General features: G+C 46.8%; 1 protein-coding gene across 3 annotated transcripts; it reads left to right on the forward strand.

Annotated features, from left to right (window-relative positions):
• Nucleotides 1–752: 752 nt before the first annotated feature.
• Nucleotides 753–23,806, forward strand: rhobtb4 (Rho related BTB domain containing 4). 3 transcript variants are annotated; one of them, XM_028995700.1, is made up of 12 exons: nucleotides 753–992; nucleotides 1,072–1,249; nucleotides 11,630–11,831; nucleotides 12,096–12,199; nucleotides 13,835–14,020; nucleotides 14,280–15,126; nucleotides 15,354–15,573; nucleotides 16,110–16,228; nucleotides 19,218–19,368; nucleotides 19,888–19,976; nucleotides 20,060–20,165; nucleotides 20,234–23,806. In XM_028995700.1, the coding sequence occupies exons 3-12, from the start codon at nucleotides 11,640–11,642 to the stop codon at nucleotides 20,413–20,415; spliced, it is 2,196 nt and encodes a 731-aa protein (XP_028851533.1). In that variant the 5' UTR covers nucleotides 753–992; nucleotides 1,072–1,249; nucleotides 11,630–11,639; the 3' UTR covers nucleotides 20,416–23,806. The 3 variants fall into 3 exon arrangements, with proteins under 3 accessions (XP_028851533.1, XP_028851530.1, XP_028851531.1); XM_028995698.1 differs by lacking the exons at nucleotides 753–992; nucleotides 1,072–1,249 and adding an exon at nucleotides 7,918–7,946 and having other exon boundaries at nucleotides 20,234–22,954; nucleotides 23,033–23,806; XM_028995697.1 differs by lacking the exons at nucleotides 753–992; nucleotides 1,072–1,249 and adding an exon at nucleotides 7,757–7,946.
• Nucleotides 23,807–25,249: the final 1,443 nt, after the last annotated feature.

Raw genomic sequence — 25,249 nt, forward strand, 5'->3', positions numbered from 1 at the left:
TTAAGTAATGTTTTACTTTTACTTAAGTCGATTTTAAGCAAAGCAAAGATACGTTTTCTGCCTATGACCAAACATGATCTGGTGATTGTGAAGGACAGTGGGGTACAGTGAACTCACCGACCAGAAGTCAGGTAGGATGTGGCTTTTACACAATGGGCCTTACCCCACTGCAGGCAGCACCACTCATCAGACCACTCATCAAATTTTGGTCTGTGCTAATCTAAAGTCAATCTGAATATTCTGAACAAATTGTAGCCTCAGTTCCCTGATCTTAGCAAGCGATGGGGTCCGCTGCTGGTGCAGCTATCTGCTTCAAGTTGTGTGAATTCAGAGATGGAGTTCTGCATACCGTATGGTTATTTGAGCTACTGTTATCTTTCATCTCAAACCAGTCTGAAAAGTTCTCTCTTGTTTCGGACCATAAATCCTACAGAAAATCCCAGTAGATCAGCAGTTTCTGGAAAAACTCAGACCAGCCCATCTGGCACCAACAGCCACGCCACGTCGAAAGGCGCTTAAATCCCCTTTCTTCTCCATTCTGATGCTCGGCTTGAACCTCAGCAAGCTGTCCAGATGCCTGGTGAGCGGTTGATCAGATATTTGTACCTGTGTAAAGTCATACTGACTATATCTGCTGATGCTTGAGGAGCCTGGATGCCCACTTTATGAATGAGAGGTGGAGGGCGTGGCAGGTGTCGTCACGGCGCAGCTGCTCCCCCGTACCACGTGTCTGTGCGAGTGAGAGAGTGAGAGTGAGAGAGAGAGAGACGGTCCCAGGACCCAGGTCCCGGCAGCTCTAGGCTGTGGATCAGTGCGGCTGGACGGACAGCCAGCGGCGGCGGCGGCATCGGCGGCGCGCACGTTGCGCGCGTAACCGGGCAGGGAACAAAGGAATCGCGGCTCTCCCGTTTCCAACTTCATTAACACGGGGAAACATTTCGGGAACATTAACTGCGTGCTTTTAGTGACGATGGCTGAGCCGGGGCATCATTGTAAGGGTTTAAAATTGCGTGGATTCGCAGTTAAATGTTTCAGCGTCGTGGACGCTAACCCACAGAATATCTTTTAAAGGCGTGACAACAGATACGGAGAAGGATCGGAGACCGTCTCATCATCATCATCATCAACATCATCATCAGCAGCAGCAGCACTGAGCACAAAGACGCTCCGCAGACCCGAAGCGGACTGGAAACTTGTCGCTGTCGGTCACCCGACGGTCCAACTCGCGTTCCTGAGGTGACCGCTGAAGGTAAGGACCGACACACACACACACACACACACACACAAAGAAAGTTTGTCAGAGAGGTTTTTTTTTACTCTCTGGTTTCTTCATATTTAACTAGACTGAGACGCAGAACGTTTTTTCGGTGCGAAATGTGGAGAAAAGTGTCTGTTGTCGGGTCGCCAGATGATGGGCGGGTGGGTGTGTCGCCTCGCGCTCCAGCGGCGACGTGATTCAGTGGGATCCGTTCACATGAATCGACTCCCAAGCGGCTCTTCTGCTCTCTGCAGTCTTTTTAAAAAAAAAGTTTTGTGAAGAGGACACACCCATCATCACCATAAACCGCAGAACAGTCTGAAATCACAAAAAAAAGACTCGACATCTGTGTGATTAAGGTCATTACAGCGCAAAGAACAATCCATCTCTTTCGTTTTTTAAAAAGTGAGTCACTGTGGAAAATAAGATCGGCTTAACTCTTACTTTGTAGATAAACGCGTTAGACCAGGTAAACTGAGTGACCCCATTTAAGACACATCTGGGTGAGACTGATCTATTAAATCACGTTTGTTATGATGCATTAGAAATAAATGCTGATGCGAGGTCATGCCAGAGGGCTGTACCGATGATGGAATTCCATCATTTCCAAAACTGTCATTTCTTTCCTGAGGGCTCAAGGCTCAAAAGTCAACGCTGAGCTATGTGTCCCTGAAAAGTACAATTCTGAGTTCTGAGTGACCCGTCATCTCCGACCAACAGCTAACCCGAATACACCCAAAACTGTAATCGTAATTATCGCAATATTTTTTTCAAATGTTTCAACTAATTTTTTATGTGCATCATCAGATTATTAGACATAAATCAACATTTAGTACTTGCTCATCTTGCTTAGTACTTTCAAGAATTAAGGCGTTTAGGATAATTTATGTTTTTTAATAACTGCATATTACTGGTAATACAGATATTTTATGTCAGCATCGGCACCATCATTTTCTTCAGTGTTTGAGTTTGTGTATGACGGGGTGTCAGTCGCAGCTTGACCCGCCCCACCTCCACAGGGCCGGGATAGTCACCGGTGACCGGTGGTGTGGCGTGGCACTCCAGACATTCCAGCCCGGGCTCGCTCCATACGGCCGGGAGCAGTTTTAAGTCACCGGGGGGGTTGAGCAACATCTCCCCCTCACCGGAGGGAGGGGGGCATTCAGCATTCCTTCTCGCAGTGTGGGGGCAGAGTTCCCATTTTGAAGGAGCGTGGAGAAAGGCATTTCAAGAGTCCCGGGCACACACTTTCCCTTTCATAAACACACACACACACACACACACACCGAGAAATGGACGAAACAAATGAGTCCTTTTCTCCAGAACACATGATGTTTATCTGGGCAGAGATGCCCAGGGAGGGGGGGAGGCGGCTGATGTCAGTCGGATCTATTCTCTCTCTTTCTGCCGGCCTCCACACTTGTTTTCGTGCCGGCAGAATTGGGGAGATCTCCGGCTGGGACACTCGCATGTCTTGGGGGTGTATGCAGAGCAGGAGCCACATGCCAAGCTTTGGCTTCAGGAAGTAGAAAGTAGATTACAAAAGCCCAGGGAGCTGACAGAAGGGTGGCATGGAGCTGCATATGCCACCCCAAGTGTCACTTCACAAGTCTGACTGAACCATATATTTGTCAGAGATTTGCACCTGCTGAACCTCTGTGCTTTCTGGAAGTTTAACAATATTACATTTACATTAAGCACAATTTTTATTCCAACACAATACAATAGTTGGGACAACTATGGGATGTCTCATCTTCTCCCCTGACTGTTTGCTTGTGTGTGTGTGTGTATGTGTGTGTGTGTGTGTGTGTGTGTGTGTGTGTGTGTGTGTGTCTGCCTTCCGGGGATCATGGTTGCTCAATGACTGTTGACATACCCTGTGGGATAAGAACTCAGCTCTTTTGGGGTAAAGGTTCATGCTCTCTCCACCACTGAATGGCTCGCTTCAGCAGTTCAGTTCATATTTGTCAAATGTGCCACATTCATGACATATCTGCTCACTAAAAAGCAGAGGACGCATTTCGTTGTGTGCACCGTGTGCTATGCTTTCTGTGTATCACAGTGACAGAACAGTTGCTTTTATAAATGGCCCTCAGCCTCTCTACACTGAAAAAAGTGAACACTGCCTAAAAAAATTGAATCAGTCTGTCACACCTAATATTTTAGCATTGACATAATGTAGATAAACAGCAAGTTTCATTGGTTTATTTACATTACGTTCAATTCCAATTTTTAGAATAGAATAAATAAACTGTATGCTCTCCAGCCAGGTTGGCCCCATTCATTCAAATCAGTTGTGTGATGAATGAGAGGTCCGAGGTACATTTAAATGTTAAGGGACAATGCCCAGAATAAAAGGAACATACTTGGCAACGGCAGACTGTTCCGGCACCGAGTAGCACGTATGGTGACTTCTAACAAGGCTTGGCTCTGGGGACCTGGACTGGGTGTGCATGTGGTGTGGTGTTGTGAAGCGAAATATCCTGCTCCGAACTATACAGACATAGACCAACCTTATACTGCATCTGCCTGTGGCTCTGGAAAAGAAATAATCATTTTTAGCCATTTTTTATTGCAGTTCAGAATTTGAAGATTATTGTGACCTTTTAACATGCAATAGGTTTAATTATTTTGTTGCTCAAAATATGCATCACATATTGTTGCAATATTCACTGTTTATTGATTTGCATAAATTGACTTTAAGTTGATAAGGCATGTAGAATCAGCATCCTCTTTTACCCGAACATGTCAGGCTGGGTTTTTAGACTTTTCTGCATGATTAAAATTCGTCACGTCATCATCTTCTACACCACAATAATATATGCGGTGTAATTTTCATACTACGTGTTGTGGCTCCCGGTGCTTTCTGTTTCGTGGAAACCGGGTCCAAATGGCCCTCTACGTGTTAAAGGTTGCTGACCCCTGCACTAGATGAATCATTAAACACTATTATATTGTTCTGCATAACAATCGATTTTACACAGCGATGATGGAAAGTTCTTGGCAGAGATGAGAAGACTGCCGTGATATCATTTCTGAATCAGTTCAGCTGTTATTGGTTCTCTCCGTGTCCATACGAGCCCCTTTCTCTTTAAAGCCCCCGGCCCTGGTGTGCAGTGTGTGTCTGTTGGTTTTGTGTTGCACTGATGGAGTCCAGCAGTGAGCTGGCCCACAGGATGTCCTGCCCAGCTCACACTGTCTGCCATTGTTCAGTAGAAAAGAAACACCCCTCCTCACCAGCCTCCTCTTTCTGGACCAGTTAACCCAGACCAGAACAAATATGATGAGGATGTTGCTCAGTTTTTTATACTGTCATTCATACACACACACACACACACACACACACACACACTTTCACCCTCTGATCACTCCTGGTGTGAGGATTTGAGTGTGTTACTTTTAGTGGAGACAGGGTATTTGTTTCTGTTCACACAGCGTCTCTGTCTAACCGCCATGTGTTGTCATGACACGGTCAAGCAGAGGACTGGCCAATGGCATTTGTCCAGCTCGGCTGCCACCCAGTCCAGAAATAACTGAATACCAGTATGGATTTTTCCATCGCTTTTTGGAGATCTCGCTTTAAGAGTGCAGCCAAGCTCGCCAGACTGTCAATTCAGAGGGGGTGTAGTGTGATGGTGTGTGTGTGTGTGTGTGTGTTTATAGAAGACATTTTTCTGCATTCGTGGGAGAATATGCTTCTACCACAAATAAAACCAGTCCAGAGCAATCTCAACAGAGCTGCTTCCTGTTTGTGTTGTTGGGACAGGGGTCTGGTTTTCTGGACAGGGCCTGCTCTGCTGTGGCTGCAGCGGTGACATGTTTAACTTGGCTTGTGAGTGTGTTTGATCAGCCTGGATCCAGCCTCTGTTCCCATGACCCCCATCGCTCAAATCTCTGTGTCACTCTTTTTCAGCCTGTTGCACTTGTTACTCTGTTTGGAGGTAAGTTCGTGGTTTTAGGTGAAGTGTGTTACATGTGTTACAAAGTAGGGGTGTGGCAGGAATTCTCACTAGATCAGTTCCCAAACTGTGGGTGACCACCTACCAAGGGGAGGGCTGCGCAATGAAATAAAAAGAACAGCAATCAATGCTTGGAGCAACGCAAGGAGCATTTCTTATTAATGATCAAGGTTTAAAAGATCAGACCAGTATATCTTAAATTAGACATATTGTTGGATGCCATAACCTATACGTTGCTATCAGTTGGTATTTTCTTTACTGGCTGACTGCTGGATGGTTAGCTGGCATTCCCAGCGACTGATGTTTTAATGTTGGATAAACGTTATGATGATGTTTATGTGTGTTCTGGCAAGGACTGCCATAGCCAAACCATCTGCAGTGTTAGAGAAGATCCAATAGGGGGAGATAGAGAGGTGAAAAGAATGAATTTGTTTTCTAGGCACAAATAACTACCACAAAAAAAATAATAAGATACAATGCATATTTTGGCACTTAAATGGCAACCAGAAGAAATCAAGTGGTGGTTGAGTAGCTTTTATACGTGATAGGACGTTGTGAGGTCTGGTATGGGGAACATCTGGATAGTTTTCCCTCTCAGGCCTCACAGCTGGATCAGGGCCTGGCGGAAAGGCAGCATCTGTGTCGGAATGCAGGAACGCATCCGTCCTTATGATTTATACACACGCTATTTTCAAGCTGCTCTCAGACGCCACCGATTCAGAGCAAAGCAACATTTAACTGCAGACTGGATTCTGTGTGTGTGTGTGTGTGTGTGTGTGCTGTCCCCATTTTCCTTACCTTTCCCACCCAGACTGGTTTAGCAGGGGCTCGTGGTCATATCCACAGGACAAGCCCATACTTAAAAGAGTTCAGCTCAGGATCTGGTACAAAGCTGCTGGATACTTCTAGTCAGAGGTGGTGAGGAACATCTACAGATCCCGCTGACACCCCTGAAGAGCTTGAAATTGACTGCTGATAAGGCTGTGGCCCGAATACATATTTGGTGCATAAACAACTTTCCTTTTCTCGCCCCCTCTTTCACTCTATCATTTGTTGTGCTTCCTCTTTATCTGAACGTCCTGCACGTGAGCAGGCATGCTGTGTACATGCGTCACACTAACAAGGCGCTGATAAACTGTCACTGTCACTGTTACTCACGGGCCACCACAGGCCTCATTCATCATATGAAGGCTTATAATCATGCCAGTGATCACAGAAATCAGATCCTCGCCGTTTATCATCTTGAATTAGAAAGATGTTACAGGAAATTCTGCTTCAAATAGTGGGACTTTGTGAAATAAAAGTCCAGGCTGTTTTGAATATTGCAGATTGATGAACAGGTTCTGGCCCACAGTTTTAACTCGGGGATAAGTGTCAGTAAGTGGGGTTTGAATCTGTGGCTTCCTGTCTTATTTTTACCCACTAGGCTGGTTGTGTTTTTGAATATGAACACTTCCTCTTTTCAGGGGTCTGTTGTCTCACCTCTGAAACCTTTTGAAGCGTATCTGTCTGTCCATGAGCCGCAGTGATTGTGTTTTTGAATGATCCCGCTCAATTCCTCAATCCAGCATCCAGATTCCTGCAGGTCCAGCTGGGCGGAAACGGCGGGGTCAGGGGTCGAGGCTTTTACTGCAGTGTGGGAAGGGGGCGTAAGGTGAGGCTGGTGCCATGGTTTGAAGAGAGATGCCATACCTGCACGGTTTTTCCAGTAGTGCTAGGAAGTTGTGGCATGGCTCCCAAAGAAGATCAGTCTCTTTCGGCTCCAAACGACTCTTAAGTTATTATCATGTGTATACTCATATTTTATATTCATAATTGGGAGCTTTGGGAGCCGTGCCACAAGAGCCGAACTTCTCATCACTATTGGCCATGGCGTTTCCCGTCTTTTTCTTTCTTTTTTCTTTTCCTTCCCAATTTCACCCAATGTAGACCAGCTTCCAAAATCTACCAGAGGAGGACACTATTATTAACATGAACCTGATTAACCGCAACTGAATTTATGAATTTATTACACAACACTGCTGAACACCAGGACAGATTGGGTGCAGTATTGGTGCCATTGCAAGATGGACAGAGGTTTTTCACATCAAATAAGGCTTTTTTTTAAAACCATACATCACAGGCCAGTGTGGTGGTTCAAAGGTATTTTATATCAGAGGACTGGACCAGTTTCCATGACGATGAGTGATTAAAATAAGCAGAGGCAAGTAAAACGTTGTGGTGTGGTTTGGCACAATCATGACGGCCACGCCGGACGTTTCCTGCAGGTTTGAACATCACGTGGCGTTTTATTTGGCCTATCTCTGTCCTGGGGCAGACCGAAAAGCACGTACTGTCTTTAATGAAAGGGACGGCCCCACGTCCCGGTGGCCGCGGCGCGTTATTACAGGAGGAAAACTGGGTTAACTGAGCGAGGCTCCGGCAGACGGGGCGGGGCCTCCGGGGGTGACGCAGCCGTCTCATTGGTCGCTCGCGCCGTGACGTCACGCATCCGGGCGGGGCCCGAAGTTCGTGACGCGAAAGTTGAGGGGCGTGTTGTAAGGAAATCAGCTGTAGAAACAATAACAGTTAGAAGGGGGAACGTTTAAATGGCCGTGAAGTGACGCGGAGGATCGCAGGAGAAAAGATGCTGCGGAGTTGGGGAAACTGCCTCTCTCCGGCGTAACGGGAGGCTGGGGCGGAACCCCGACGCGCAGTGGCATGTGGGTCGGTTCTGGATCGGTCGGAAGGTAGGGAGCGGTTCCGGCGCGCGGGTCACGTGCGCTACCGCGGCGCGGCGCGAACTCGCGACCACCGCCCCTCTTTTTCCCGCGAGAACGAGCGAATGTAAACACGCGAGGCGCACTGAGTGGGAATATGAATGGAGGGTTATGAATGAATGGTTTGATGCGATATCTAATGTCGCGCGGTCCCCAGTGAGTGGGTCGAGTTTCAGCGAGTGACCGGAACCGAGGGGAGCCATCTCTTTGTTCCCCGCACATGTGCTTTGCATCAGGGATGCGCACAGACATTTTTTTTATTGATCTATACCTGCGTCAGATATCAGCAGATTTCTATACACGGACCAGTTCGCTGTTTCTACACCTGTCACACGAATGAACAATATTGGCAGGAAATCTGGTCACATCCCTGTGGGACAGTTGGCAGGCAGGTCCACTGTTGTATCAGACATCTGATCATGGAATTCCTTCAGTTGCCAGACAAAGGTAGTAGTTTAACAACCTTCAGTCCAGCTTGCTTGTTATAAGCTAATGATGGTTAGGATTTATGATTTTACAAAAGCAACACTTAAGTCATTCCGGCCCAACTCAACAAATATTGGATATCGTCACTGTCCCCAGAGAGACACTCAGTGGTAGTAAGTGGGGTCTGAACCTGGGTCTTCTGGTCCACGAGGTTACTACCACCCATTATAACAGCAGGAGTGCCCCTGTCTACACCAGTACAGTCGCAGTAAACTCTGAACGGGACTTTAGACAGAATCTCTGCCACTAAGGAGCTGCATTTCCACGCCAGCAAGGCTTCAGTCGGCAGCGCCGAAGCAGAAAAGATCCCACGTGCTCTTCGTGTTGACTGTCACCGTTATGTAACTTGTCCGCACTGCCACTGTTCTGCCACACACACACGGTCCCAGGTGTCCGAACGCTAGATGTTTACCATGGCGTGGCGGAACGCGTCTCGGAGAGCGGACTCTCTTCCCCAGTCCCTCTTTGGGTTTCTATTTTTATTTCTGGTTTTGGTTTTTGTCATGCAGCCGAGCTGCAGTTAACATTAGGACCGTTACGTAAGACAGAGAGAGCGTTCCGAGAATGGGATGCGTGTGAAGGAGGACAGAAGCGAAGGAATTTTAAAATGGCCAGACGGGAAGGGATTCTTGGAGGGCCGAGGGAAGGGCGTGGCCAGAGCGATTGAGTTTCCAGAGGGAACTTAAGAAGAGGAGATGTGTGAAGAGATCAGCTCCGGTGTAATTGTCTCTTTACCGGGTGCTCAGAGGGAATGGCTGGTTCAATAAAATCTACAGTAGCAGCTAGAGAATGAGACTCGTGACCAGAGAGATAAAGCCATGAAAGGCCAATTTTCCATCAGTTTTTTTTTTTCTGCTAGTAATTAAAGTGTTAATGGATTCTGACAACACAATGCAAAACACCAATACGAAATACGAAACAAAACCACAATTTGGAATCACATTTTACAACGAGCATCAATATCTGGCAGATATTGATATTTTATTTTTTTTTTACAAAAACACAACATTTGACAAGACACCAATATCAGCAAAGTACGAATATAAGCCGCCTCGTGCATCTAATGAAAATGTACCACTGTGGATGCCATTTAGCAATTTGCAATAACGTAGTTTCTCCAGATCACCTTTCCCACTTTCCCCCAAGTTATTAATATTGCGTTTAGTATCCTTCAAAATGACAACATTAAAATGAGCACTGGCCACGCTGGAAGAAAGAACAGTCATTTCAGCGTTTTATATAGAAATATATCGACATAGTCTCTGCTCTGGGACAACACACATCAGTATTTACTGTGTGATGTAATGGGGTATATTTTAATATACACATTTTCATCTGTAGGTGTTCGTTACAGTGAGGATCCCTGACTGTATGCGTGTTGCACGTGGACAGCTGGCACGTGGCCGTTCATCATTGTTCGCCTCGCGGCGTCCCTCGCGACAGCGCTGCCAGGGGATGCGTAGCTAGTCTGTGCGAAGAGCTTTACCAGCCTCATTTGGGGACATTTTCTGTCGCCCCGTAGCGTCACACACTGGCCAGTAATCAGTGCAATGGACAGATCTGAGCAGTCTTATGCGATGTATTTCATGTGCTGTGTGAGGGTTGTATTAATAAATTAGAGTAATTTACTATATGATATAACCATGAAATATAACGTCCAGTGCTGTTACTGTGATCTGCACTGAAAATCTCTGGCAATATTGAAAAAAATGCGCAGTGAAGTTCATATTGTACCACGTTTTAACTGGTGCTGTTAACCAGAGTGCCGGTGGGTAGTTATAGGGACATCTCAGGGTTAGGTGTGCTGTCCAGGGACACAATAGTAGGTCATAAAGGCCGACAGTAGATTTTCTACTTGGATTTATGTGGGCGCCATGTCCACCTACAGGCTAGGTGTCTCTATAAAAAGTTAATGACCGAACAGTTGCCACAAAGGCGCCATAAAGTGTGATGATCTGCTCTCCTGTGTCGGTGCGTGTGAGAGGAGTGTGAGTAGAGGTGACCTGATTCTTAATGAGATAAGCTCGATCCGGAGAGGACGCAGTAACTTTTTTACCCCCTGCTGTGGACCAGAAGGTTCTCTGCGGCGTTCCAGAATCCTCAGATCGGAAGTCGGGATTTGTGCGCGTGCACACACTGAACGGTTCCCCCTATCGTAAACCAGAGTATGAATGAATCCATCATTTCGTTGCCTTTGTGCATTTCCCCAACATAACATTCGAGAGACAAAGTCATCCACTCATACAAAGTCCAGGCTTTTAGAATATGGAATCATTGTTTTAAATACAAAAATCTGCATAATGACACATTTTAAGTGCTGCAGGACGGCCTTCTGTGCCATCAAGTTGTTAATATTTTTAAGTCGGGGAGGGGGGAGCTGCAGTTTTTGTAGGTGTGGCTGTACCATGTAACACAAATACCCAGATGTCACATCACGTCACGTCTGGACTCCCACAAAATCCTGTGTCTGTCCGTCTGTCTGTCTTGTCTGTCTCTGTTTCTGCTTCTGTCCATCAAAAAAGTACTGGGACTAAGAAGATTATGGTTCCTCTGAGCTTGTGGATCAGGTCTGATTGGATGACAGGCATGTCCTGTGGGTTCGAGGATCATTTACGTTTTGCTGACACGAGGTGTGAAATGTGATCATTCCGTGCCTCGTTATCTGCTCCGGACATTAACGTGGTGTGAAGACGAGAACATCCTCAACCAAATCCAATTCAAGAACAGTTGATCACAATGAAAACACGTACTGCTTCCACAGAAAGTGCTTTTAAATCCCACCCGTGCGCTGTTCGCCGCCCCTGCCCGAGCTGAACTCTACAGGTAACTGTAATCCGAATTTCGTGGGAAGAGGTCAGTTCCCGTGGTGTCATCTTGGTGGAACGCTGAGCCCCATTGTCTCGCCGCTCGCCGTGCGAAGGGAACAGGCCTGCTGCGTCATGCCGGCGCAGATCGGGTTGCGCTGCGGACGGACTGTAAGGCAACACGCTTGTTTAAGTTGGAAATGGCGCTGCCACTGGTGAGCAGGTGAATGTGGCAGAAGGGAGGGTTTTATTTCTTTCTTTCTCTATTTTCTATTTCCATCATCAGTCAGGACTGATTAGAGATGGTTATTTAGAGATGGTTCCACTGTGACGAGTCGCATCATTTGCATCTGTCCTCCCCAGGGCCCTCTCCATGGATATAGACACGGACTATGAGCGGCCAAATGTGGAGACGATAAAGTGCGTGGTGGTGGGCGACAATGCGGTGGGCAAGACGAGGCTGATCTGCGCACGCGCCTGCAACGCCACGCTCACCCAGTACCAGCTGCTCGCCACCCACGTGCCGACCGTCTGGGCGATCGACCAGTACCGCGTGTGCCAGGAGGTAAGAGCTGGTGCGTCCACCTCGCACGCGTTCGCACGTTCGCCACCATCTGCTTGACCTCTGCCCCGCGCTGCCGGTACAGTCTACCTCTGAGGGGTTCCTGCGCCGCTCTGACGTGAACATGCTGGAACAGATGATGGAACAGATGTTCTGTCTAATCCCACATCTGTTGACATGGATGCTTATAAAAGCTCTTACGTAACCACTAATGTCATTTTAACCGTCGCATGTTTGACTGGTGACTGTTAACACGCTTGTGCGCAGGTTCTGGAAAGGTCCAGAGATGTGGTGGACGAGGTCAGCGTTTCTCTCCGTCTATGGGACACCTTTGGAGATCACCACAAAGACAGACGCTTCGCATACGGCAGGTCAGAAACTCACGAAGACACACCAACACGGCCAGCTAGTTGTGTTCAGAAAGGAAACGACACTGTTGACTCTCTCCCGTAATACAAGATGCCGGGGTAACTGCTTCACCCCAAAGTCTCTCCATGCATTTCAAGTCCTGGCTGTGACCGGTGTATTAATCCTTCCCCTGGCGGCAGTGCACACCAGTGATGTAACTGAGCCTGGGAGAAAGGAGGCATCTGTGTGTGTGTGTGTGTGTGTGTGTGTGTGTGTGTGTGTGTCTGTTTTTGGGCTTTGGGTCAGAGCACAAGTGCCAGTGTGTGACTCTGGTTCCTGGAAAAAAGCAACATGTCCTCATTTCCCAGACACGAGAACAACACCAGTTTGACCTCTGTTGGGGTGAGGGTTACAATGGATAGAAGACACACACACTCACACCCATCATAACATTTGAAATACTAATCTTCGTGATATTCTTCAAGCTGAGATTTAAAAAGAGAAGAAGTGACCATCTTTTAATGCTGACCATGGTCCCCTGGCGGTAGAGCTGCGCTGCTATTTCCACGTCTTCCTTTAATAGGCCCTGATGTGGTGATAAGCATGTGATGTGGACGTGGCTGCCAGCTCAGCTGTTCTCTGCATGCCCGTCTGGAAAGGAGTTGTGGGAACGTGGCATCAGATAGCCTGCGCCCTCCTGCCCAGGCGGCGTCCGTCCACCCACGTTCATTAGCGCAGCACGCGGTGCAGATACCTTCTGATCATCGGTAGGCAGTGCGAGATGCAGGATGACGAGTCCTGTAATGACTTCACACCGGTCACCGCTGCAGCTCGGTTTGTTCCTGCTCAGCACTTTGTTGTTTGTCTGGAATGCAGGCTTTGCTCTGTTGGGTGCCTGTGATCTGTAATGACACTGGGGCAGTCATGAGCTCTATCTGTGGGATTTTTCCAGCACACGGGGTGTGTGTGTGTCTGTTTGTGTGTGCACTGTGAAATCAGGAGTTTGATCTTAGAAACGTTCTGTATCTCAGACAAATGCTAAACACCCAAAAGTTACATAACACTTTTCTCGACCTTTGCAGTTTGGTTTTACAGCACAAAGCAGCCCAGAAGTGGCTAAATCATTGCTAGGTGAACTATGACCTGGAAAGGCTTGTGTGTGTGTGTTTGTGTCTTGATTGAGGACAGAGAATTGTTCTATCTCTCTCTCTCTCTCTCTCTCTCTGTGGTATTTAAATAGCTAATAGCTAACAATTAATTTATATTGAGAGTATGTGTTACATTGGACATATACTACAAAAAGCAGAGCCATGTTCAGAGCTTAATCTCCAACCAAATACTCCTGTACATGGACCCAACATGTCTTCATGTTTCTTATAGATGCTGTGATATGATATTAAGAGTGTAGAGTTGCATACTAGTGGGTAAGACACTCCTATCCAACATCCCGAGTGGGTTAAACCAATGTTATTCGTTCAGCATTATATTCATATTTAGATTTTATTTCTGTGTATTTCATAATTTTAAATGACTATTGATAAATAAAATCGTGACCATTTTTCACATTTCAAGAATGGACACGTAGCTGTATGACTGAGAGAATTCTGATGAATGCTGGCATTGTAGATCAGAACTCATTTTTTTCCCTCATTGGTCAGGTCTGATGTGGTGGTGCTGTGCTTCTCCTTGGCCAACCCCAACTCCTTGCGTCACGTCCGCAGTATGTGGTTCCCTGAGATCAAGCACTTCTGCCCCCGCACTCCCATCATCCTGGTGGGCTGCCAGCTGGACCTGCGCTACGCTGACCTGGATGCTGTCAACCGCGCACGCCGCCCTCTGGCCAAGTACAGACACACATAAGATCATTCTCAATACCCTGCTGACCCAAAAATCTGGGGTGGGCTTGATACCTGCAAATTACTGGACATAGAAACTGGTCCCAGCATCCTGTGGTAAATTCCACCTAGAAAAGCCTGAGAGGAGAGGATCGAATATTGCAGATTCAAACCAGGGGCCACATATGTGTAGACTTGATGTAGAATCATTTACAGTATGTTAGTGGGAGACAGTGTTCCAATGTGTCCTCATCCGTTTTCCCTACAGACCCATCAAGCCGACGGACATTCTGCCTCCGGAGCGTGGACACGAGGTGGCGAAGGAACTGGGTGTTCCGTACTACGAGACCAGCATTGTTGCTCAGTTCGGGGTTAAGGATGTCTTTGACAACGCCATCCGTGCCGCCCTCATCTCACGCCGGCACCTGCAGTTCTGGAAGTCCCACCTGAAGAAGGTCCAGCGACCCCTGCTGCAGGCCCCCTTCCTGCCCCCTCGGCCGCCAAGGCCGGTGGTGGGGATCCCCGACCCGCCGCCGATGGATGGCGAGCGTCCCGACTCCCTCTTCTCCCGGCCACTCTGTGCTGATGTGCTCTTCCTCCTGCAGGGCGGTGCCACCCGGGTCTTTGCCCACAAAGTCTACCTAGCCACCTCCTGCTCTAAGTTCTATGACCTATTCACCCTTGACCTGGGGGGGCAGTCAGGGGGAGGGGCTGTGGTGGAGAAGAAAGAGGAAGCGGAGCAGATGGAGGCAGATGCTGGAATATGCAATGATGATGATGATGAGGAGGAAGAGCACGCCCGGAGAGGAGCGAAAGAGCAGGCGGGTCGAACCAAAAGCCTTGATACAGATAAGGATGGAGATCCAGCTCCTCAGGGGTCCAGGCCCTCCCTCCTGCTGCAGCAGGGCTCTCTCAGGACTTCCCAGAGTGACAATGCACTTCCTGCCAGCAGCCTGTGCTCCACGGGGTGCCTGAGGGCAGGCCGCGCCCTGCTGGGCTGGGGGCGGGGCTTTCTGGGTGTGTACCTGGAGCACGTCGACGACCCCATGACAGGCCTGCCCCGGCTCATGACTGTGGTCTCCATGGACAGCCTCATCCAGGAGGCACCTTTTCAGGTGAGTGTTTGTTCTGTGTCCTCATTGATCTCTGGTAATTAGTTGTAATAATTAGTGCTGCTTGTCCACATTGGCGATCTTATGAACAGTAGGATGGTGAATATGTTCTGTGTTTAGAGACATTTCCCCAGTTCTTTTCTACTCACTGTTTTTGGACCACAAGCCGAGAGTATGCCAGGTCTTCAAGAACATTCTGGAATGCCTGCTTTGTGTTCTGTGGCCACCAGGCAGTGCTGCAGTATTTATACACGGGCAGTCTGGATGAGCAGCGTGGGGACCTCATGCAGGTGGCCACCATCGCCGAGCTCCTGGAGGTCTTCGATCTGCGCATGATGGTGGCCAATGTGCTGAACCGCGAAAGCTTCATGAACCAGGAGATCACGAAGGCTTTCCACGTGCGCCGGGCCAACCGCATCAAAGAGTGCCTGAGCAAGGGCACCTTTGCCGGTACGATTGTCTGCACCATCACAAATGAAAACACAAATCTGCTTTAAAATCACATTCATGATTTTCAGTACACAGAAACCCGCTGTGTTTCTAACGTGCCAAACCGCATGCGTTTCTGTTTGTGTTTTTCATCTTTCTGCTATGCCGTGTTTTGTGTGCATGTCTGTTTAATGTTCACTTTCATCCTTTTTTCTCACTATAACAAAAAGTTATCATAATATGTTGGATTTCTATATCTGTAGATAGAGATATATCTATATCTACAGTCCTGATTTCTGTTTCTTTATCATTTTTATTTTAATAAAAAATAACACACACACACATCTGCCCACATTCTTTGTCAACCTGCTTGGCTATTCTTTTTCACAGTTTTTTTAGCCCTATCTCTGTCAATTTATTTATATGTCTGTCTATGTATCTGTCTCTTTGTGTCTGTCTCCTTGTCTGTCTCTGTGTCTGTCCGTCTGTCTCCCCTGCTGTAGCCCAGACACTGTGACACGTGCCGAGATGTCTGCTCTTTTCCCCCCCGGTTTTAGATGTGGTGTTCCGATTGGATGATGGCTTCCTGCCTGCCCACAAACCACTGCTCATCTCGAGCTGTGATTGGATGGCGGCAATGTTCCGTGGCTCGTTCATGGAGAGCTACGTAGAGGAGGTATGTAGCACCGGCGCTTTCGACATGCAGCGATGAATACTGTTCTTCCAATAACCACACGTTTCACAATTTAACAGCAATACAGTGAGAAATTGGCCCTGTATTACCCGTATTATACACAGTTTGCCTATTCACCATGACTCACTGCTTATTTCAGTCATCTCAGTAGCACCCATGAATTCACACTTTTCTCTCTAACGCTGATGTTATGTGGGTTACAGACATGCGGTAGACAATTTCTTCACACACCAGAGCAAAAAAAACCCCAAAAAAACAAAGAACAATGACCAGGACAAATCATACCTTAACTCATTTGGCTTTGGTGTTGTGCCCTTTGGTGCGAGCACAGTGGATGATAGTTTATGACAGCTGATTGCAACTGTGCCTATTTATGCTCATATTAACTGTAAAAAATAAAAAAAAAAGTGTATTGTTATTTGTAAATCTGCAAAATAGAGCAGAGTATGCACTTCAGAATTCCATATAGGGATGTTTTCTCATTAGTCAGGTTTATGTTGCTGATACAGGTCTATGCAGCCCAGGAAGAAAAGAAGATCTTCTGCAGTGAACGTTTTTATAGCCTTATTCGAAAATGGATTAAATCCTTTTTTCTTCACATGAGACAGGAAGTGCAACTCGACAGTCCAGGAACAGCAAGCTCGCTGGGTTGTCATTTCATTTCCTGTCACAGCTCAGTCAGTGGCACCAACACCAATGCACAAGGGCTGGTTTTTTGTGGGACTCAAGTAGATAGTTCAGATGCATGGTAGTTCTGTAAATCCATAAGTACGTTAAGTACATAATAACCCATAAGTGAAAACGGAACAACAGAGTTGGCATATTGTGTACTGCAGTGAATCACATTTACTTTGCTACTGTCCACCTCTGGCCACAGCTCTCTTCAGAGCTTCCGTCCTCGCCTGGATACCTGAGGCCGGTGCCTTGAGTTCACGAAAGCTGACTCCTGAGCATCAGAGGAGTGAGGGCAGGACGGTGGGTCCGCGAGGAGAACAGGATCCTCCCAGGTCCGGTTACAGATGCGGCAGGCTCTTCTTACAGCAAACGGCCAGGAAGTGGCCGGAGAAAGAGGACACTGGGTCTGCAGAGCCCAGACCAGAGATCCTCTCGGTCCATCCTTGTAGGTTGAAGTGGTCGGGAGCTGCTGCCGGTGATGCTACCTGTCTGCATTCAGGCCGTGGTTGTATGGCTGCGGCGGCGAGCCGCTTGTCTGGCACACATCTGCGCCAGACACTGTGAACGGCAGCTCTATTTTTAGAACTGAGGCTCTGGCACCATCTGATCTGCCAGCCTGTTGTATAAGCAGAGCAGACAAAGCCGCACCGGGAGCCTGAACTGAGCCGAGTGGTTTATGCCATCTTGACCACCGCTCTGCCAGAGGAGCTTATAAACCTGGGCGGGTTTGGCATGGAGGTCTGTCTTTCTTTCTTGCTGGCAGCTCCTGTGTGGTCCTGTGCTGGACTATGTTTAACTCCGACTCCATCTAAAACCGCCTGGCCCACTTCTCTCCGGCCCTGCTGTGTAAACCCACACCACCCGCCGGCACCTCGGCGTAAGTGGGTGGCTTCAGGGTAAAAGAGAGATGGGATGTCAGCTCCGGGGCTGGTGTTCAGTGTCCAGCTGCCTAAAATATCGTGCCTGATGGTGGTGGTTGTGGTCATTTTTTTTATATCAACAACAGAATGATTGACAAGAGCAGAACATGACCAGAAAATGGTCTGGACAAAAAAACACTGCAGTTATTACACGATTTACAGTGAACTAGAGAAAAATTGCTTGTGTTTAGTTATGCAGTAAAATGACATTTTTGTCCAAAGGTAAATTTCTGCAGGGTAACCATATTTAATGCTCTGAGTAAATGTGGAGTAGGGTACACTTGTTATCTTTGTTTGTGTAGTAATACAAAAAATAACCGCACATTTTAAAGAATATTATTGCTGTTAATATTGTTGTTGTAACTGCATGCTGATAATAAAACCAAGTTAGAAGAATTGGTGTATGGTAAAGCAGGATAATTTGTTAAATGAACGGATCACCTGTTATGCGGCATTTGGTCGCAGCTTGGGGCAGTGGTGGCCTAGTGGTTAGGGAAGTGGCCCCGTAATCAGAAGGTTGCCGGTTCGAATCCCGATCTGCCAAGGTGCCACTGAGCAAAGCACCGTCCCCACACACTGCTCCCTGGGCGCCTGTCATGGCTGCCAACTGCTTACCAAGGCTGATGGTTAAAAGCAGAGGACACGTTTTGTTGTGTGCACCATGTGCTGGGCTGCAGTGTTCCACAATGAAAATCCATTCACTTTCACTTTCAGAGGCGTTTGCATCACCATCTGCGCCTATGCAGTCTCTGTGATGCGTTTTGCCCAAATCTAATCTGATCCAGACATTTCCCCAAACTCAAAGAACAAGTGAAGTGACAAGACAGTGGTGGGTGACATGCATGTGGCATTTGTCAACTGTACTATTACAATTCCATTTACCCGAAAGGAAGAAAAAAAAGCTGTCCAGATCATTGTTTCCTTTGTTGGAACTGCGGTTATATAATCATGACGTGAAGTGCCTGGTCTTCACTCTCACCTTTGTGCGGTAATGAGGGCCACATGCAAGCTGACATTCTGATAATTGGCAAGGGGACAGGCAGGTGAGCGGCACCCTGAGACTTCTGAGGAACATCAGCCCTTCATGTTCCAGCGTGTTACTAGAGCCATCAAATTTGATAAATGATCATGTGACTACCTCACGTAGACATGTTTGCTGTGTGTTCTGCAAGAGCTGTAGATGTGGTGGAGAATGGTGGTAGGCAGTAGTCCTGTTGAAATCTCGCTCTGTGTTCCTTGGACAATCAGATTTTTTTTTATGTCCCCTTGCCGGGTTACCCCCCATCTCTCTTTCTTCTCTGTCTTCCTGTTTGACTGTAGTGTGTACTGTAGAGTCTAATATCCTTTCTCACCCCATCCTCTCTCTCTGCCCTCAGGTGTCCGTCCCCAACACGGGTACTGCGTGCATGCAGGCGGTGCTGGAGTACCTGTACTGTGGCGTCTACACCCCCAGTCCAGAGCTGCAGCCCATGGACCTAATTGTGCTGGCCAATCGGCTGTGCCTGCCCCGCCTTGTGGCTCTCACAGGTGCGCCTGTCTCCATCTAACCACCGACCCACCCGGCATGAGAAGTTACAGCATTTGTGCAAAATTCACAATTTAATAACCTGTCTAGTTCATGAATTTGAATTAAAAAAATAATCAATGCATCTGAATTCAAATAAATTCAGAATATGCCCAAAACATTTTTTGCTGTTATATATAACTAAATATAATATATATTAGTTGTTTATTAACTGTTGTTGTTGCTAAAGTGCTTTACATAATAGGTGGAATTTTCAATATGCAATTAATCGTTCCTCCTTTAGCATTTAGTTAATATACTCATATTCAACTTCCTTCAAATTCTATTTCTGCCTCCTTTTTTGACTGAATTTCTGATTTAAATCCTAATGACTGAATTGTACAGACCACGGTGGCCACGCACCTCTGAGTTCAGTAGAACATGGAATCGGACCGCTCTGTTCACACCAAATCCATGTCCTCGGTGTCCTGCACACCAGGCATTTGTAGACCGACTAACTCATTTCCGCTTGGTGTCTGCAGAGCAACACGCGGTGGACGACCTGCTGCAGTGGTCTGTGAAGGGGGTGGACATTGACGGACACGTGCTTGCATACCTGGAGATGGCTCAGGTAAGGGAGCACATTTGAAAAGGTCCCACAGTGTGCTGCTGTAGCAGTTTGCACTTGACGTTTTATTTTTTCTGCTCTCACAGTTCCACAATGCTAAGCAGCTGTCTGTGTGGTGCTTGCATCACATCTGCACCAACTACAACAGCGTTTGCCGCAAATTCCCCAAAGACATGAAGACCATGTCACCAGGTATGGAGGTGATGGGATGCTTGGTCCCCATCATTCTTTTATCTGACTCTCTCTCCCCATCCCACCAGAGAACCAGAAGCACTTTGAGAAGCAGCGCTGGCCGCCTGTGTGGTTCCTGAAGGAGGAAGACCGTTACCTGCGCTCCCAGAAAGAGCGCGAGCGGGAGGAGGAGCTTCTGCGCAAGCAGCACACCAAGAGGGGCTGGTGCTTCTGGAGACAGCCGTCCCCCTCCACCCCTCATATCTCGTGAAGGTCCCGCCTGTTGGGATCTGGCTGTGCCTCGGCCACTAGTGCTACCACGCCTTCTCTGCTTGTGTGTCTCTTTGACGCGTCCTGTCTGGTTGGCGGGCGTGGCCCAGCTGAACTAGTGGACGGCCTGTAGTCTACCAGCGAATGGAGGTCCCCTTCCACTCTGTCAACGTTCCTGTTCCATGGTGATCTGAAGCGAGAACAACACACACACACACACCGATACACCGCCCGTGCGCTGGGCACCCAAGCCAAGGATGTGTGTGTGTGTGTGTGTTGTAGCGCCGGGTTACGTGCACTCGCACGTAACGTGGACCATGAGACAGTTCTAGAAAAGTATCTGCATGGGTCGGAGTAAATACCCGAGCATTTGTCCTGCTGTCATCTCTGCTACTTTTTTTAAGGGTCAAGAAGACATCTATCCACCGGCAAAGCTCTCCTGATGAGCGCATCTAATGCATAGAAATGAATAAAAGCTATTTCCCGCATTTTAAATTTCAATCCAGATGTAGTTTATGTTCGTTTTCACTTTTAATTTTATTCAGATATATATATATATATATACTTATGTAATCATTGCAGATCACTGAGCAAAATTAAAGCTGCACTCACAGTAGCAGAGCTACAGCAGCACAAATGTCCCCTAACAAGGCAAGCAAAACCGATCACGTCCTTGTGTCCATCCGCTTGTCCACGCCACTGCCGCGTTGGCCCTCGTGACTTCTCATTCGCCGGAATCCACTTTGGAGCACCAAAGAGCAAGAAACCGCAGCTGACCGAGACTTATCCACCAAATCCGCAGGGATCTTTCAATAACGCTCCACAGCAGTGCAGGAAACGAGGGCTATTTTTACCACTAGGGGCAGCATTTTGCATTCGCGCTGTCTCTTCTCTGTTTACCTTCTCCGTGACGTTCGTCAGGTGTCCAAGAGACATGGAAGTTGAGGCTTCAGTAAAATCTGGAGTCTGCGTGTGAGACTTTGTCTGGGACACCGGTTCACTCGTAGCCCGTATTCTGACGTGATTTACGGTCGAATAACGTTTTCAGCTAACTTCAGATATGAATTAGAATGTAAAGTCGTGGGGTTTGGTGTGGATAAAGATTCCACGGCAGCCGTTCGGACCCTCTACGTCCATGTTTTTTTACAGCCAACGACTGCTCTCCATCCAGCGCTCAAAAGCAGCCACTGTCACAGCGATTATCAGCAGCGGGCGGTGCCACCGTGACCACTTGTCCCGTCTCCGGCCGCAGGCCACAATTCTGGCTCCTTCTGTAGTCCGCTGTGAAGGCTTGTTGATCGGGGAGGAATTATGTTATTGCTTAGTCTTAATAGTGAATGTAGCCGGGGGGGGTTAGATTTTTCTGCTGAATAACCAATGCTTCTTCATCGTCTTGCTGTTGCTGCATCTATCAGGGCTGCCTGATGGTCCACGTGGCACCTTCTCCTTCGTTCTAATTCTGGCCGTGCGATCTCACCCCTCCCACGAGTGTAAAGTCTGGGAGGACGTGTGGCGCGTGCCGAGCCTCCTCCCGCTGCGGAGCCATGTTCTACAACCAGAACTGCATTGGGACTCCGAGTGTGAATAAGGATGAGACTGATAAGATATTTCTTGCTTGCACTCTCTCACACACACACAGTGCCTAAAATAGTTCAAGCACTCTATTATCGGACCGAGGGATTAAACCAAAGCCTGAGGAAGCATTTGGTGGGATGCACGTAGCTGCCGTCTGGTCTCTGCAGACTTCTTCTCTATGCCGCAGGCTGGTAATGGCCCAGGCTTTTTTTTTTTTGTTTTTTTTTTTTGCCCAGTTTGGGCGGTTGTGGATGTTGCGGTGAGGTTTTTGGATTTTAATGACCTCTTCTCTGAATTCTTGCTCTGTGATTGCACTCTCTGTCTTAATTGCTTTGCCAGTTTTTGTGCATGCCATGACGATGATACTTTTTTTTTTTTTTTTTGTAGCATGAAGTTAGCACTACAGATAGCACTTCATTGGCCTGATTTATTTTTGATGCCCAGCATTTCATATTTCTTAATATTATGAAGTCAGCGTTCACCCCTGATGTTTCCAGAAGTTGTACAGTTTTTCGTGCTTTGATATCATGTCTGTGATTCTAGGTGATGACAGTGCTTCCATCTCAGCTGCTTGCAGTGTAAAGCATTTTGCTGGATTTTGGTGGGTTTGCTGGGTTTTTGATGAGGAGGAGTCTACTTCCACCCAGACTCGAAAAAACTTGATGCGCGTGAACTGTGGAGTCGTGGATGGGGAGGGTCTTCAGGGAAGTTGCATGCTGTGGTTTGGGGTTTGCATTGTGCAGTTTTCTTTTGGCTCCACGCGTGTTCACTTGGTCGTTTGTGCTTCATTATGTGCAGATCAGACTCCTTTCTTCAGTTCACTACTCCTCCTCTGAGGTCATGTTAGTTGGTTCCTGGTGTTGTCTGTGCCTTTGATAAAGATGCATGTGTCACCGAATCCTTCAAACTCTGGGGCCTTTTGAGAGTGGGTGCTGACTACATTCTCTGGCCTTCAGACTACTGTGGTATTAAACACACACACACACACACACACACTCACACAAGCAGGCAGCTGATAACTGATTTTTTCCCTCATCCCATAGTGCCTGATGACAACATAGAGCAATGCCTTCTTAATGTACATAAAAAGATGCTGCCCTGGATCTATTTCTTCTGTTGCTGAACGGGGTGGAAAGGTAGCGTTCATGCTGGCAGACATCATCACTGCCGTGATCCTAGAAGCCTGAGCCTTTCTGCTCCGCCCTGCCAGCCACAGGCTCAAGTTGTCTTCATTCGGTTCATCTGTGGCAAGTGAAGATGAAATGTTGAATACCCCCACCGACCTGCAATATGAAAATGAGTTTTGTTCTTTCTTGTTTCCTTTCTGTGCACAAGGAGCTATTACTCTAAATTACAGATTGAGCACTAAATTTATTATTTTAGTTCCAGAATACTGAGTGTCCCTGCTGCTCCTGGTTTTTTTCTGCCCGTCCTTCCCGTGTTGAGTTGTACTGTTTGTGCTGTTTGAACAGAGAACTTGAAAATTGCACACACCACATGCAATTAAGGGCTTTTACAAAAAGAATACAAAAGAAAGACAACAGTCTGAATGTTTTGCTGCTGTTGCAAAAAAAAAACTTTTAAAAAATCCTTTGTAATATTTTTGAACCACTGTGATTTGTACAAAATGGAACAAAATGTAGGAAAACTTTTTGCCATTTCAGTATTTTAATGTTTGACTTGCCTTTTGTTAAAACTTAACTGAATCTTTTACCAGAATCTGTCTGTCTGTATACAAAACTGAATGTTTTGGTGTATATTAATTAAAGGAAAGGTTGTTGTTTGAAAAAATTAATTATAGAAGCTTCTCGAATCGACTCTGAACTGAACTCACTTATTTTTCTTCAATGCAAAAAATCGTGCATTAAATTGAATTGAATGGTTTAGGTGGTATTTTTCTGAAATTAGTCTGTTGTTACATAGGAGCCACTAGATGGAGCCAGGGAGCTGTAGCTCATTTCAAATTTCGACACAAACTTCATCTGACACAGCAATCCATATGATCATATACCAATAATAATATTGACTAATCACCTCAACTCTTACATGCTTTGCCCTCAGCTCAGATTCTGAAAACAGACCCTGCCCTCACTGGCCCTAGTGGTACATGTAATTTTGCACAAAATGTAGATAAAATACAGGAAGTCCAAAAACAATAATGTCTGTAGCGTACAGTGTGCATAAATGTGGAACAGGATGTGAGTAAAGATATGAGGGAAGAAAAAACTTCTGCTTCCAACCAAGCACAGGACAGTGTTGAAATGAATCTCTAAATATCTTCTTTTTTTTTTTTTTTTGTGATATTTCACAAAAGCATATAACTCTTTCATTAAGAGTTAAATAATGAAAAGCTTTTTGGCCCCGTAATCAGAAGGTTGCTGGTTCGAATCCTGATCCGCCAAGGTGCCACTGAGCAAAGTACTGCTCCCCGGGCGCCTGTCATGGGTGCCCACTGCTCACTTGGGGTGATGGTTAAATACAGAGGACACATTTCGACATTTTTGAAAATGAACCAGGGCACAAGGGTCCTCACACAAGCATGTGACCCAGGTACAAATGACAGAATGAGGACGGGACACAGCAAGGGTTCATTTAAACGAATTCTCACAGAATAAACAGGGAGCACATGACATGGGAAATGACAAGAACTCACATATAACGCAGACAGGTGTCCAAATCTGAAACTAACTCGGCAAACACGAAACAAATCCACGACATGAGACTGAAAAAAAACACGACATCAAGTCATGATATCGGATGGAAATTATTGAAACGTAATGAGGAAATAAATTAATCGAAGAAGACACTGGACAATCTTTTCCATAACCTGACATTGTAGCTGTTATATGTCCAATTATGAAGTTCCCAACGTTTGAATAATGATCTTTATAACACGGCAAGTGTTACATCTTCACATTCAGAGATTCACCAGCACTAGCCAATTCATCTGGGTGTCATGGAATCATGATTCCGGCTATTTGGCTCACAAATCATGTTCCAGACAGGAATGTCCACAAGATGAACAACCTTTGCATTACAAAAGACATGATCTGCATTTGTACCAGTTTATCATGCTTGCATGTTGGATCTGTTCTTCATGTTTTCTTCTTTCATTTCAACAGGCTCCAGTTTAGTTGATTTTCTACACATTTCTGGATGTGATTTGTGATGATGTGATGAAGCTATGGCAGCTAGAAGCAGCCCTGTCTCATAATACCCAGAATTCAAAAGGTGCCTGAGAGGAGAACAAGTAGCACTTC

The sequence above is a fragment of the Denticeps clupeoides genome, chromosome 11, assembly GCF_900700375.1.
Source record: "Denticeps clupeoides chromosome 11, fDenClu1.1, whole genome shotgun sequence".
Classification (NCBI taxonomy): Eukaryota; Metazoa; Chordata; class Actinopteri; order Clupeiformes; family Denticipitidae; genus Denticeps; species Denticeps clupeoides.

Bases quoted from the DNA above. Each gene is read 5' to 3' on its own strand.
- rhobtb4 (XM_028995697.1), top strand. From the start codon at position 7,918: ATGTGGGTCGGTTCTGGATCGGTCGGAAG. The intron at 15,574-16,109 runs GTACGATTGTCT...CCCCGGTTTTAG, and splicing joins GAGCAAGGGCACCTTTGCCG to ATGTGGTGTTCCGATTGGAT. The intron at 20,166-20,233 runs GTATGGAGGTGA...CCATCCCACCAG, and splicing joins CATGAAGACCATGTCACCAG to AGAACCAGAAGCACTTTGAG.